General features: G+C 38.3%; 1 protein-coding gene across 4 annotated transcripts in view; it reads left to right on the plus strand.

The window, feature by feature from the left end:
• The first annotated feature begins 7,234 nt into the window (after nucleotides 1-7,234).
• vcla (vinculin a) overlaps nucleotides 7,235-16,681 on the plus strand; it is a 66,373-nt gene continuing 56,926 nt past the window's right edge. The window contains exon 1 of one of the 4 annotated variants that reach the window (XM_022684671.2): nucleotides 7,235-7,666. In XM_022684671.2, the coding sequence (XP_022540392.2) occupies nucleotides 7,499-7,666 (168 nt within the window). In that variant the 5' untranslated portion in view covers nucleotides 7,235-7,498. The remainder of the gene's footprint in view (nucleotides 7,667-16,681) is intronic. The other 3 variants (XM_022684672.2, XM_022684673.2, XM_022684674.2) reach the window with 3 other exon arrangements.

The following is a 16,681-nucleotide window of genomic DNA, read 5'->3' on the forward strand; positions in this document are numbered from 1 at the left end:
GTTTCTCACTGATTTCACTTCATTCATTCATATATTTATCACATTTCTGGTGATGGTAGAGGTGCCACAATTTTCTCACGGGTTGAATGAACGCAGCAGGCTGTTATGGGTGTAGTTTAGAGACAGCTGCGTGTGCTGGTGGGTGGTGGTGGGTGGGTGCCTCATCACATCAGCTTGTTAGTGGTGGGTGGAAGTAGGAGTGGAAAGGATTTCCCAGCCTGTAGGTCCAGGGGGGAAAGGGGTTCCTGAAAACAGATCCTGGATTACTGCAGGCCAGGGCCTCACCCAACACTGATACAGTGGCAGCTGCAGACTTGTTTTGCTTTATAGATTATGTCATGACGCAATGATCACGCAAGCATGGAAAAGATTTTAAGCCAAATGATGATTATGAAAAAATGAATGTGTGGGTGATGACATGGAAGCAGTGATTGTGTAAGTGACTCCTCAGTTTCTTTCATTTAGTCAGCTATAGACAGATGAAAAAAATATATTTTATGAAACATAATATGGAGTAAACAGAAAAACGCAATACGTGATGACCTGTATATCTTACTCCATTCAGTACTTTTGGGATGAGTTAGGGAGTTCAGGAAAAGGCGTGGTGGTGATCATCCAAAATACTGATACTGTTAATGCTCTTGTTGCTAAATGCAATCAAATCTTCACAGCAAAATGCTCAAAAAATCTAGTAGAAAGCTTTACCTGGACGATAATCCCTTCCAACAAAAGAAAGTATCAAACAAACACAAAAAAAGTGTCCAATACTACTACCCACAATCTGAGAGATACAACACTGTAGCTGGAAGTGAAAGAGGCATGTAGACTGATGTAATATAGTAACAAACAAATGTGTGTTTTTTTTTTTACAAATATAACTGTTAGGCCTAGAGCAGCAACAATAGCAGCACAATTCTTACTATTGCAGATCAGTGGAGCCTCAACATGATTTTCTTTTTTAATTAAAGTTTTTTATTACACATTTCCTTCATACACTTTTCAACAAACACAGGGCAAATCAACAGGTACATTAAAAATATATACAGGTACATACATTCAAGATTTATGGGCATATGTATATTTGTCAGCATATCCATAGAGTCAGATGTGACAAGGAACAAAATAATAAAATAAACTAATAAGTGCATATAAAAGGTAAATCAAATAAACCAGGAGAAGATTGGGTGGCCAGATGGGTGTGGTATGCTTGTATTACCCTTGTAATTTTATTAAATATTTTATCCATCCAGTTACTCAGCACTTTCAACACTCCTTTCCAGAAGGATTTTAACAAAGCACATTCCCATTTACAGTGAAAAAAGGTGCCCGTCTCTTTTTGACCAACAGCAGTCATTGTTTATAAGGCCCATTCTATATAGTCAACATGGTGTCCAATAATATCTATGTAATATTTTATACCGGACAAGTTTACCCCTGGACTCCCTAATATATCTTCCTGAGTTTGATCAAATCTTTGACCAAATCTCACTTTCTATTTCAGATCCCAAATCTCTTTGCCAAAGTATTTTTAAACTGTTTAAAGGATTTTTAAAATAACTTAACAAAAAAAAGCATGATACAGTAGTAGTTCATTCATAGTAGTGCCACAGTGCACATGCCATGTAGTCTGAAAAGATGTCAAAAGAAAATGTTAAAAATGAATAATTATTCCTTGTTTAATGTGTTAAATGACCGACAATTTCCTTTCAATATGATTCAAAACTGGAAGAGATTTGTAAAACTTGTTAAATACATTTGCTGTTCCTCCTGATCTACTGACTCTGATGCTCCACAGGAGGGCGGCATAGGGTCTTTCAAATCTTTCACAACTAAACTGAAACTACTCAGATTATACTTTATCATTTTCATTAGATAAATATCAAATTTATGTATAATAAATATAATTTAATACACTGGAAAGATCATTTCAGGCAAACCATAAAGAAGCTTTTAATTGTAACTTCAAAGCTACAAACTAGAATATCACACACAATGTAAATACACACCATGGGTCCTGATGATTAGTGAAGATTCACTATATGGAAAAATGTATTGGGCCACCCACTCATTTATAGTTTCTTTTAAAAATAACAGTCTCTATTGTCTAGGGAGGCCCTTTTACTCGATTTCAGAGCATTGCTGTGAGTATTTGATTGTATTCAGCAACAAGAGAGTTACTGGAGTCACCCTTCAGCGCAATACTGCATGGGGACTTTATACTCTCTAGCCCACATCTGACATGAGGCATGGTACCAACATGTTTATGGTCATATGCATCAGAGAGGCCTATTCTATTGGCAATTCTTCTCCACTGGGACTAGATAAGCTGTGTATGTGTGTATATTTGCAACTTAATGTATCTGAAAGGAGTGTCTACAAATATTCGAATATATGTTTGTGTATCTGTATACAAATAAAACTGGGCAGACATGACTTGAAGGTTAGAAAAGAGGGTCTGAAGCCCTTAACCAACCGGACACAACTGAAGTACCCTTGAGCAACACCCATAACCCACAATTGCTCCCCAGGCACTGCAGCTATGGCTGTTCCATTTACCAGTCAATATCTTACTTTTTACACCTTTAAGAACAGAAGAACAACATGTGGAGTATTAGGCTATAAAGTGCATAACCCCAAATGCACATGTAGGCTGTTTACTGTGGCAGAATGACATGCCAAAAGCCCCAATCTCTTTTCTGAAAGTGTGAGGCTCATGCAGTTGGACAATGGTCGAAGATGGTTTCGGATCGCTCCATTGCAATTATTTTTGGAAGTGTGTGGTTTGAGGGGGAGACATGGCTGTGGAGAGGGTCCTCTCTAATTACTCTACACTCTAAGAAAAGTAAGTACAGATTTGTACTTAAAAGAGTACAAAGCTTGTCGCTGGGGCTGTACCTTATATTGAGGCACAAAAAAGTACCTTTCAGTGAAAGTCCTTTTTTGTACCCATGGTTTTTGTGGCAGTAAAGATCATAAAGATTATAAACATTATCATCAACTAAATATGGCTCAAAAACTTGATGATACAAAATTGTCTGGCTTTCAAATAAAACATGTGCAATTTAAATATATATTGTTCATTAGTACAGTGATGCAGAATACTGAATGTACCCTTTGGCTGGTTAAATGGTACAAATTTGTACTTATTGCTGTTAGAAACGACTTTGTACTTCAGAGGGAACAAATCTGACCCCGTAAAGACCAATATTGTACCTTTGAGGGTACAATTATAAAGAGTGTACCTTCGAGTACAAAAAAGTACTCATATCGTACCTCTGTTTTTTAGAGTGTACTGCTGTATACTGAGACAGCCCACCACACAGAAGCACACAAACACAGCCAGAGTGGTCTGAGCAGCACATTAGCCTAATGAATGACCTAGTTTGATCTGCTAAACTAAGGTTTTCAAGGAAGGACCCTGAAAGTTCCACATAAACAATATGATCAGGTTACATTTTTGGAGCGATGGTGTACAGCAGTCCCTCACATCTGCAGTGAAACATCCATCAGATCTCAGACTCTGTAACAAACCGAACAGTTCAGTTAGAGGGGATATACTGTAACAAACCAAAATATACTGTATAAGGTGAAACACATGCAGATGGTATGTGTCACTTTTGCTTGTCATGTTTTTTTCCATCTTAATTGTATCTGTGTGTGTTTGAAAAAGAGAAAAGGGAGAGACAGACAGAGAGAGAGAGAAAGAAAGAGAGAGAGCGAGAGAGAGAGAGAGAGAAAGAGACAGAGTGAGAGAGAGAGAGAGAAAGCAAGAGAGAGCAGTGTAATCACCATACATCATCCTTTGGGGCGCATTTGCAAACTCTGCAAATATGGTCATGTCAGCAGAAGGCCACTGGAAGACCTGAACATGGAGCGAGAGAGAGAGAGAAAGAGGGAGAGAGAGACAGAGAGAGAAAGAGAGATATCAAGAGAGAGAGAGAGTGGGAGAGAAACGCTGAACACAGCATCGCTTGCCCTGGTTCCTGTGAAGCTGTTCCTGCACCACACAGCTAATACATAAACACTTTCGAGAAACGACTTCACTCGCTAACATCTGTGTCAAAACCATCTTTGGCAGAATGTTTTCCATTCCTTTCCTTGTAAAGACATAATTTGCCATTTTCAAAACAAAAATGCACACAGTTTTCTGCATAACTCAAAATGCATGTTTCAGGCAGATATTTAAAAAAAGTATAAATGATTACAGTTGTGGTCTGATTATTAGACACTGAGTCCTGCCACAAGACGACATAAAATTGCTTCCCCTACTTCCCTATAAAAAGGCTCTCAGGGGCTACATTTGGGTAGTGTACCTCTTCGTGAGAGATTGTTGAGATTGCTTGACATGCTTCTGATTTACAGCAGTGTTATGCACGACTGGAACCATGTTGTCTTTAGTAAAAAATATAGGCTTTTTTCAGGATCCTACAGTGGCTAGTCAGGTTTGGTTATGGTCTTGTAGTGAGCACTTCAATACCGTGTTTAATATAAAGAAACACAGCCACAAATTCTAGTGTGGTCATCTGGGAAGCTATTGCTTTAGTTTACAGTTTTCAATAGGATAATGCTTGCCAACAAACAGTCTGTGTTTCCTAAGATGTCTTTACAAGATTACAACACTTTTTGGCCTGCCTAATTTCCAGATTCATCAGCAATTGAACACTTATGTGAACAGCTGGGACACCAGCTTCAGCAGCCTACAGGTGTCCGGGATCGTTATGCCCAGATGCAACATCTGTGGTCAAATGTGCCTCAAGGTACCATATGGAGCCTGCCTCCATGCCCAGTCATATCTCTATATATATAGAATGTAAATACAAATAGCAGCTTGAACAGTTATCAATGTACGCCTTTAAAATACAGAAGGCAGTAAAGAGAAAGCTAAAGCTCTCCAGGCAGCACTTTTTCTGCAAGGCTTCCGAATGACTCTGCACTTACTAGCTCTAGCGTAGGCTGCTGGGCTTACCATAAACAATTTACATTACAATTGCAAGGTACACAGTGGCTCCCTCTGACTGAATCAGTCCATATTAGGTAGTCACACACTTACTGGGTGTTTGGTCTTTGTTAGCAGGGACTGTGCATGCAATGATAGCTGAAAGTGCCTCTGTGTAGACTCACTGTGAGACATGAGCTTATTAAATGTGGTAAATTGGTAGCTTTGTAATAGTTCAATCAGATGGTAGCTACTTGGAATACTTTGGGGCATAATGTCAAGAAAAAAAAAATTTGGCTGTTTTGTATAATCACATGAAGCCATGGTAAATCTGCAGGGCTCTAATTATGAGCTCACTGTAACATTTCTAAAATATTTAAAAACAGTAGGCACAGGCTTTAAAATTGGGTGTCAACCACAAACCCAACAAAACAAAGTCTAGTCTGTTTTCTGTGGCTAAGAACTTGCACTGTATAACAATGAATCGAGTAAACAAGTCACAGTACTCATAGCCAGCTTTATATTTTAAAGTTATGCACAGTTTGTGTTTATGTCATGTGTTAAAACTGGGAGGGCACGGCACACTGGTGTTTGGAGCTTTCAAAAATACACTGCTTGGATTGGGTTACACCACTCTCCTAGTCAAAAGTCTTGAAGCACACACTGGCAGCTGAGAGCAAAAAAAAGAGTGTGCTTATGAAGTGAAATAAAATAATTAGCAAAAAATGTGAATTTGAAATAACAGATTTTTTTCCAAACACATTGCTCCATATTTCAAATGTCTGCCTTAAAATGTGACATGTTATGCTACACTCGCTTTTTGCTTTCTTTAGAATTTCCACTTGGGTCTCTACTGCCCCTTTAATTACTCCAAGTGCGAAAAATCCATCCTTTAATTTTCTGTGAATCAGTTGAAAGAGTTTGGTGTAATAAAATCATTGGCTTTTATGAGCCGTCTGGGTGGCTCCCTTATTGTGACATCACAATAAGGAAACCTACATAGAACCACTATGGCACCACCACTCACCTGTCAACTCCCACCCACAGGATCAGTTGAAGATCCACCATTTGGGTTTGCTGAACCTCAGACAATACACAGCAGGATTAGGCATAAGACTTCATCTGATCTGTGGCAAGTTGGGGTGAGTCTGTAGCAGCTCAACAGATGAGCGAGATGTAAGTACTTTCAAATAATAACTTTTGTGCTTCTATAGCAGATAAGCATGAATTAGCCTATACATGGTGTGGCCAGCCTCAGCTCATTTGCATAAAAGTGACAGAGCCTTTAAATGGCTCATTCTGAAAGGGACTAAAACGGGCAGGAATAGAGCTTATGACATCTCTATGTGTAAGTGATTTTGTGCAAAGTCCGTTATGAACATGTTTTGTATAGTCCATAGACCTATTCTAATGTGTGTAAAGTTATGACAGGTCCCCTTTAAACTGCCTTTGTGAACACATTCTTAAGGTCTCCAATGTTGTTTTACTGTTTTCCTACAAAAGGTTCTAAAAGCAAAGATAATAAAGGTTGAATGAGAATGAGAAGGAAAAACATTCAATGAGAACTTTTGACTGGTACTGTGTATATGTGGTAGTGATATATCTATATAAAAAAGTAATTACATCATTTCTCTTTTGTAAAATTGTCATGTCATTTAAATGTTATTATAAAAAGAAAAACACTTCAGAGTTTCATAGTGTAGAATAATACTCACATGTAAAAAATATGTTCACAGCCTTGAAGAAATGTCCTAAAATAAACAACAGACCGATAGCTTAATAGACCGGTGCAAACACACACACTTAGAATGTAAGGGATACCCAGGTATAATTAAAACAGCTGGCTAATTTTGGACACCCACACATAACTCTACAGAGGAATAGACTTTTGATGACGTCTAAAAGCACTACACACTGTCCCTGTCCTTCACTATAGCCACTATACACACTATACTGTAGTGTCCTAATGACCAATGGAGCTCTAATGCTGGTGCACTCACTCTTTTAGTTTTGATATAGGCTGCACACTACTATCCAGTGTGGCTGCATGAATGTGGTTTGGGACACAGCCAGCCAGGACTTGCTTTGTCTCTTATGAGAGGTCTATGCAGATTTATACAGTAGTGTATACAGTAGTGTATACTGTACTACAGTATATGTATGTAGCCTAATGTTGAATGTATGGACTCCTCACTCCATAACTCCACTCCATGTTTGGGCAGAAACATGCATGACGTAGCTGGAGCGGCGCCGGCCAATCAGAGCGCCGCCCGGGTCTCATGCTGCGCTGCGATTGGCCGGCCGGCGCTGGTGCTGTTCAGCGGTGCGTTGGCCTCCCTCGGCTCGCCTCAGAAAGCCGAGGCTCAGCGGGAGCGCGCCCGGGGGATTGAGCGCACGAGCGCGAGCAGCTGCGGGACTTCCAGCCTGGCTTGGGTCACCCTACAGGAGGAAAGAGTGAGAGAAGGAGAGGCAGAAAGAGAGAGAGGGACTGTGTTCAGGTGCGCACACGTGCCCCCTTCGTTTTTTCCCCGCTTGAGCTGAGGATATTCGGACTGTGCCGAGATGCCGGTGTTTCACACCAAGACGATAGAGAGCATTCTGGAGCCGGTGGCTCAGCAGATATCCCACCTGGTCATCATGCACGAGGAGGGCGAAGTTGACGGAAAAGCCATCCCTGATCTGACGGCGCCCGTGGCTGCTGTGCAGGCGGCCGTCAGCAACCTTGTGCGGGTGAGAGAGAGAGAGAGAGAGAGAGAGTGGTGGACTGAGTCGTGATTTAGTGTGTATCTGTGTTTGTGTGTGTGTATAACTATACAGCTCTGGAAAAAAAATAAGAGACCACTTCAGTTTCTAAATCAGTTTCTCTGATGTTGCTATTTATAGATGTATGTTGGAGTAAAATGACCATTGTTGTTTTATTCTATAAACCACAGACTTTTTCCCGATTTCTCCCAAATTCCAAATAAAAACATTGTCATTTAGAACATTTATGTGCAGAAAATGAGAAATGGAATATGAAATGAAATAACAAAAAAAGATGCAGAGCTTTCTGACCTCAAACAATGCAAATAAAACAAGTTCATATTCAAAAAGTTTTAAGAGTTTGAAATCAATATTTGGTGGAATAACCCTGGTTTTTAATCACAGTTGTCATGCACTTTGGCATGTTCTCCTCCACCAGTCTTAAACACTGCTTTTGGATAACTTTATGCCACTCCTGCTGCAAAAATGCAAACAGCTCAGCTTGGTCTTCCTCTTGATTATATTTCAGATGTTTTCAATTTGGTAAAATCAAAGAAATTCATCATGTTTAAGTTGTCTCTTATTTTTTTGTTCAGATGATAATACTTTAAACTTTATACTTTATAAAAAACTAAATCAACAATTCTACCACTAAAAGTATTTTATTTGTAAAGATCATTATTAAAAGTCATTTCAATGTGGCAAGCTTTAAAAAAAAATCAGTGATTAATATTATGGAAACTTTTTACAAGTGTATTTTGAAGTAAGGACCATTAATCATCCTCTTAAGGGGTGACCAAGGCAAAGCCTACCTTATTTATCACATAAATACTATTAAGTCATCATTATACTCATGCAAAAGAAAAGAAAAATGGAAGCTGAGCGTTGTTCTTTACATTTTGTGCAAACTGCATGATGACTTGACCAATAGAAATGCTCCTGCTCCTGCTGGGTTTCTGAATGACAGTGACTATATATAACTGAACTAAAGTTGACACTGGGAGTAAAGGCTTTTAGAAGTAGGGTTTTGCTCATGTTGTTGGATGTCACTCTTATTTGCCTTTTAGCCTACAACACAAGTTATGTCCTGCTGTATAAATTAATATCCTGTTTTATTGTTGTCATTCACAGTATCATTTGAATCTGACAGTTGCCCATGTGCACCTAATTCCATGGTGATTGGACCAATATATGTGACAGAAAATGATTCAGAGTTTTTTTTCCTGTTCCCATTTAACTGAACAAGTTGAAAGTTTTATAAGTAGGGCCAGACACTGATGTTGCGCGCTGTCAGGGATTTGCTGGTGTTTGCAGTGGACCACAATAGCTGAGGGATTCCCAGGGATTCACTCCCTATTCAGAGTGAAGTAACGGCAGCTTTAGAAAACCCTGCCAATGAAAGTGCTATAATAACAACCTCGCGTGATTTTCCAGCATATAAGTCAATAATATCATTATTATAGAGATTAAAGGGATTAACAGCCTGTCCCAGAAGAGGGGAGTTACAAAATAAAAAGTTACAATATGGTTGGAATGAGAGAATTTTTGACAGGTTTTTAAAAAGTTCTCTAAATTTATCGTCATGTCTGGGCAGTACAATATATTGTTTGAGTATTGTCATCACAGTATAAGCTTGCAGATTAGTCACATTGCAGCATGTGCAGTATCATTTAAGGCAACAAATGTTTGCAGCGTGATATAAAACGAAAATTTGCTCTGTTGTTCTTGTTTTTTAATGACATACCTACCAAAGGCAAATATGATCTGCGCGTTATGAAATTTTGTATAAAAACAGTATATTATTAATATTGCATGTTTGATTTCTGGTGAGAATTCTTGTATTTTTTTATATATCAGAATCACTTTATTTCGCCAAGTATGTGACATACTAGAAATTTGGCTTGGTGAGAGCAACACATGTATGACATGTACCAGTTACATTAGACTATTGACAAACATTACACTAAGAAAGAAGGTACGGTAAACAATAAATAGATTAAAAATATAGCTAAACATACTAAATAAATAAAGAACACTGAAGAGCAATATAAGCTAAGAGATAAATGAAATGAAATAAAATAAAATAAAACATCAGAACTGTACACATGTGAATATTATTGTATCCAAAAATTCTTGAGGTAGGTTTATGTTAAGTATTGTTTAAAGAAAGTTGCAGATGATGTTTACATTACAGAAGAACATCTGTACAGCTGTGCAAATAAGCAGAGTGCAAGTGAGTGAATTATAAATGCAGTCAGTACAGTTCAGTTAGTAGCAAGATTGGAGACTCAGAGGTGTTCACTGTGGTTAAGGAGTGCTACAGCTCTGGGAAAGAAGCTGTTAGCGTGTCGTGTTGTGCTGGTTTTATATCGCAGCATATATCACAGAAAAAGTGTTCTGGTGATATGAAGCCCTACATTATACTATGCTCAGAGTGCTCTGCATGTTGTTAGTATTACCCCTCTGCGTGGGCTTTAGATAGACTGACACTTTGGGACCAGTGACTTCATCGGTTCACAACACTGATAGATATTCAGTTCGAAAGAAAGTTCAAAAACAAAATCATTAATCCCACAAACTTCAAGACTGCTTTGCTGGTTGTGTCCACAGCAACAAGACACACACTGCTAGTATGCTTCTTTTTATTTCTAAACCCAGTGGGGCACACTGTGACTACATAAAACAGCAATCTGTTTTTTTTTAATAGCTGATTTTGGCTTATGAGTATTAAGCACTGAATGGCATAGATCAGTGTTTCCCAATCATGTAGGCACCCTGTCCAGTACATTTGGTGGTTTCCCTGCTTCTTCAACACACCCACTGCAACTCTGCAAAGAACTTTGTAGTTAACTGATTAGTAGAATCAGTGGATTTACTTGTGGGGCCACATAGTTATCATTTATATATAAAGTGCATTTTAACTGCTGAAGTTGTAAGAGCTGAGTGGTTGTAAAAACCATTTATTGTGCCGTTTATGTCTGAGTTGGCCATTATTGCTGACAAACAATGTGAAATGTAGATATTACTGTATTAAAACCCCAAATGGCAGCATTACTGTTACTGTTGTTTTATTGTGCTTCAAGATTTCTATAATTCAGGACCAGAATTCAGTCCACTAGCTGCACTGTGGTGGTATTTTTTCATTCAGGGCCTTATTAATGTTCACATCCACTTTATGAAGTGAATAAAATGTAGAATAACTAGCATATGGCTGTTTTACAATGATGCCTGAAGATTTAGTGCTGAAAGCAAGGGCTAGCTCAGTTCTCAGGGGGAAGTGAAACAGGGTGACATCAAGGTCCGTCTCTCTTGCAAGCTGGCAAATCTCATTCCAGCTGGTGTGAAATCTGGAGTCTTGCAATGAACGACTTCCCCCGAGTATGTAGAGATGCTCGACTGTGCTTCCTAGGCAGATGTTCAGAAAAGATGCGTTTGACAGGTTTGAGGTTCCGTTCTTTCCTTTCTATGTTTAGAATGGCTGGGAAGAGATCATCTGATGATTGGGGACTGGATATATATCTAAAGATGGACTAAATCAAAAAAGATTTGAAAAAAATCCAAATTATTTCTATAACAGTTCAAAATGTCTTTATAATAGTTTAAACCTTTGTTTGGACAGGAGAGGAGCAAAAAACTGAAAATGGCCATGACCTCTGATCTCTACCCTTAGCCTTAACTATTGTTATGGATGTTTTTATTTTAAGCCAAATCTATTTCAATCTATTTTCTTAATCACACACTGTTTCATGAAATCTTGGCTGTGTTCAGACTCTCAGACCAAGTCCAAAATTTTGATAGTCTGACATGCAATAACAATCCACTTTGTAAGATGCATCTTAGTCAGGATCTCACTCTGGATTCTAAAATCTGATTTCAAAGCATTCCTGCCTCTCTCACAATACAGTAAACTGCAACTTAGTCAAAAGTGCAAGGATACAAGAACAGCAACAAGGAATCCTGTTTATTTTGGAGACTTACTGATGCCTACCATTTTACTACAGAAACCAGTGCAGATAAGTTTGTGCTGTCCAGACACGCACATCTGATCTGATCTGATCACTTACAGACAAAAGTGGGAACCATCATCCCACCTGTTTTGGTTTGAGAAACAAATCTGATTTATCTGCAGTTTAAATATATCCTTAATCAATTTTACTCTTCGTCATGTTACATACAACAATTATTTTGCAATAACTTTGGCTATATGGCTATATTATTGGAGAAGGACAAAAAATTCAGAAATGACAGTGAGTGTTAAAGTTTATTCCAAGTCATTTTGCCGCATTGCTGTTGGTCCATACATAATTAAGTAAGGTTAAATAAACAAATGATGTAAAAATGGAGTTAGAAGGGTTTTGTGTGACATTGACAGTATACTGTTATGCTACTTCAAAGGATGGTACATTTAAATATATTAGAATATTTCTCCTGGATGTAGCTGTATAGACTGCAAATACGCTAACAGGTAGTTTGGTTTAAACCACATAGGCATTATGCAAAAAGCCCAGACGATAAAATCTTCTCTAAAGTTGTATGGTAAAGAGTTCCTCATTGAGGTGCACAGGAGTTCATTCAGTGGTGTGACTGCACAGGTTTAACTTGCTTGTTGCTGATACTCCTTGGAGCTCTACGGCAGGATAATTAGCTTTAGTGAATAATGAAGTAACAAGGAGAAAATGTACTTTATTTAGGTGTCTAAGTTCCTCAGAGGGAGCTGGCGTTTTGAGGAAGGAATAAATAGGTCCCCTCACTGGGAAGTAACACAGTCTCGTAGTGACTGGTTAGTGACGATGCTTCATGGTGCCAGAAAAGTGACTCCCTGCCTGAGCGAGAAAGTCTCAGGCGTCAGCGTCTTCATTGGAGACACACTTTGTTCCCACCCCTCCCCATCCTCCCCCAACCAACCCCCATCAAACCCACCCCCCCAGCTTTGGGGCACCTGTTCCGGCTGAAGCTGAAACGTAACATGTACTGGCCAAGCATTTCAAAACAAGGCCCAGGGGCCAGACTTTGTATCTGCTGGATCTACCCAGACTGGAATTCAATGCTTGGCTGGTGTTCTTTAGCGTCTTCGGCTAAATTTGGTTGAACATTAGATCTGTGTCCAATTAGTCATTGGGAAATATAGCAAACACTTAACACACTATTATGTGTACATTTATTATTAAAAAATCATTAAAGTGTAGGAAAAAAGTGTCACCCAGAAGAAAGTGTCAGATTCTATTTGAAAGGAAGATAAATGTGTCCTAATATCCATCCCATTCCTTTTATATATTCCTGCAGATTTTGTGTAAGAGGTAAAATGTTTCGAAAGCAAGTTTAATAGCATCCTACATATGTCCTTTTGGAATAGCACACCAGAGTGTGGTTGCGGAACCTCATTAATGAAAATGTAGACTGTCATAGTTCCTGGAAAGATGATCTGGCTTCATATGAAATTGCAGGTTTTCTGGTGGTGTGACACCTCTGGATGTTGAGCATCTCCACTTTGCCTATAGACTCAACGAGCCTCAATGTGCATTCTTTTTCTAGATGGCCCATTTGCTGTTTATTAAAGCATGTAGATGGTACAGCATGTGCTCCCAAAGAAACAGGTAACCAGATGCTTGGATCTCCATGGCCTCATAAGCGCTTTTTTCAGAGCAACTCCAACTCCCTCGCACCCAGTCCTCTCTAAGTTTGCTTTTTATGGTGTATGAAGGAGAGAACCCTATGGGCCAGACGAGGGTCTGGCACGGAACATGGTCTACGTGTCTCTGTTTCTCCGTCTGGATCCTTCGCCAAGTCTGTTGACAGGTTCTAGGAGGCAAAGCCTGAAGACAGGTTGTAGGCCGCTAAAGATCCACACCCACCCCATCCCCCGTTTCGTCCGAAAGTGGTGCTTACATCATTGGCACTTAAGCTGTCGGATTCGCTTGGAGGCTTGCCAGCAATGCAAACTATATCCGAACTGTTGCTAGTTTGTTTTTAACTCTTACTATATGATAGAGTCACCCTTTACTTTTAACTCAGTCTCCAGTGTTTACACACTTTTAGTTACCAAAAGAGGAGTTTTGTCCTTGAGATAAGATTAAAAGCGTTTATGATTATAATGCTCAGGACCCTGCAATATAGTTTTAGCATCGATATCACAGTGTGCACATGGCAATAGTCAAAACAAGCCAATTTTACACAATGTCAATATACATTTTTAAAAACTTTTTTGCTTCTTAATACAAAGGAAAATATTCTCAATGTTCTCATTTTTCAAGACAGTACCATATTGCATTATTAATATCATGACGACATGGATTGTTGACATGTTGAAATTTGGGAAAATTCCTGTATGTTTAATATTGTAATGTAAATTTTTCCCAATATCGTGCCGCCCTATTGTCAACATAACACATGGCAACCTTTTTTCTATGGAAAATAATCGCACCATTTTTTTGTTATTTTAGAAATTATAAATGCAACTTAATGGCATCAAATAATTGTTCATTTAGAAGCAGCCTGTTCTCTATAAATGGTGTTTTTTCATGACTATATTTATTACAATGAGAGCCGAACCCAAAAAAATAGTATTTTTACATTTGTCAAATTAGTCATATGGATCTAAATGGGGGCTTATACATTCATACATACCTACCTACATACAGTACGTTGGATTACTGAGGCTGAAAGAGAAAGACTGTATGCCTGTTTTTTAGAAAAGGAAAGCAGCTACCTGGAAATTTTTGTTTGTTAAACTCGGCTCTAAATCAGCGATGGATCACCCTGCTTCCTGCAGGCAGGTTTAGATGATATGGTTCGGTTCATGCCAGCAGGATGTGTCTGTAGTAGGTAACCTTCTACACATGCAGCTGGATTTCTGCCAAGCAGCCTGATGTGTCATCTTCTCCTCACTTATCATCATGCTGCTCTATCTGTGGGGTTTCCACTGCTGTGTGGAGCTGATTTTTATCTCTTCTCTAACATCTTATCAGCCCACGTCTCCAATTTGGCACCCAAATATTTTTATTAACATTTCATAAAAGGCTTATTGTAGTAGTTCCCTATAATATTTTAAAAACGTAAGTCGTGATGTCACCTGATAGACTTCTATTGTATTGTGTACAGAAGAAAGAAAACTAAAGATTCTGACAATCATTCCTTTAACCTGCATAGAAAGATGAAGAATAGAATTGATAAATGTGACTCCATGTTGAAACAGGAGCTGATTGCTTTATTTCAACTGAAAATCCCAGGAAGAAGGTTAAAAAGATATTTATGATTCTTTTTGAGGTTTTGCAGACTGAACTGTCTGCTATTGCCTGGTGTTTCATGCAATTTATGCAATTTCAAACTGTTAGTTTCTGCTGAAATGTTATTTAAGTTTCCCCTCCCAGAGCTGTCAACACCTCTCTCTATGTAAATTTGTTCCTCTTTAATACACAGTTTTAATCCATTCTATTTTGTTCAGCTTCACCAACCACTCAGCACATCCAAACCGAGGGATAAGCCTGAGTGGAGGCTGATTTTAACACTATTTTCACATGGTGTAAAAGTGTGAAAGAATTGTGAGGGAGCGTTGCAGTGTCACGTTAACAGTCTGTGTGAATAAGTGTGGATTACATAGATCTACAGTGATTTTCACTCATCAGCTATTAACTAAAAAGCCCAAGGCAGTTCTGAATTTGTATGTAACTGGTGCTTTTTCTTTATTGTCCAAACTTGCATTGTATGACACCGAGTCTGCTGCATACCCTGATGGTCAGTTTATAATGTAGTTATGTACTGAGCTGAGCACACAGCCATAAGCCATGATTTAATCATTTTCCAATTATGGGTCTTGATAATTAAGATATATCCAGCCCTACTATCTGCGGTTCTACAAGGCTTTTACAACCCTATGACAGGCTCTATAATGAAACAAGCCATTTTTATGTTTGTCTATTTAGTGTAAGTAATGATTTCTCTTTACTGATTGGATGTAAATATTGTGAATGTGATCAGGTTACAATGATGTGCAAGCTTTTGAGCGCAAGAATTGTGTTACTGAGGAGATAATATGTTTTTTTAAAGACATCCCCCAAATTAGCTGGAACCAGGGATAAAGACAAAAAAATGTCTGGCCAGAACCAAAGACAGAATACTGAATACAGAGCACATTTTTGCCACTTTGTTCACCAATACATACATTAAATGCCCACATTTTTTGATGCTGAACATATTTAATGTCCCAACAAACCATCAAAGCATATGGCTTAAAATAAATGTCAATATTCAGTATAAATTGGTCTTGTCCATTATTCAACCAACCAGCAAAAGTACCTTTTTGTTAACTGTGGCTGATTTTGAATGCGAATACAAATTTGCAAGAGAAAACTTCACTACTCTTAATACTCAAATTAAATACACAATTATACTTTAAAAATAATGCTGACCAAAGAAATTCTAACAACACAGTACATTCACTAGGGCCTTAAAAAATCTGTTTTATTATTTTTTTAAATGTTTTTTTTTCGTCACATTTTGGAGTTTTAATGTTTTAATAGTGCTGTCACGTGATACAAAATCCAATTAATTACATGCTCTTTGATTATTCGATTATTTAATCATATTCTTCATCAAAGTGTTTAAAACTTTACAATTAAATTAAATTTGAGTATTTTTATTAGTTTAAATGAAATAAAAAAGAAATGTTCTTTTTTATTTTAGCATACAACATTTAGTTTATATTTGCTGCCCTGGGGCTTTTGTTAAGAAAATAAAAACGGCAGATTAGCCTATCAGCTAACTAGTGATGCTAACAGCTAACTGGCGATGCTAACTGGTTATGCTAACTGATAACTAGCAATGCTAACCGCTGACTGGCGATGCTAATCGCTAACATGTGATGCTAAGCGCTAACTGGCGATGCTAATGGGTAACTAGCGATGGTAACAGCTAACTGGTAATGCTAACGTGTAACAAGTGATGGTAACAGCTAAGTAGCGATGGAAACAGCTAAAGGGCAATGCTAATGGGTTACTAGCGATGCTA

This window comes from Astyanax mexicanus, chromosome 7, assembly GCF_023375975.1.
Source record: "Astyanax mexicanus isolate ESR-SI-001 chromosome 7, AstMex3_surface, whole genome shotgun sequence".
Taxonomy (NCBI): domain Eukaryota; kingdom Metazoa; phylum Chordata; class Actinopteri; order Characiformes; family Acestrorhamphidae; genus Astyanax; species Astyanax mexicanus.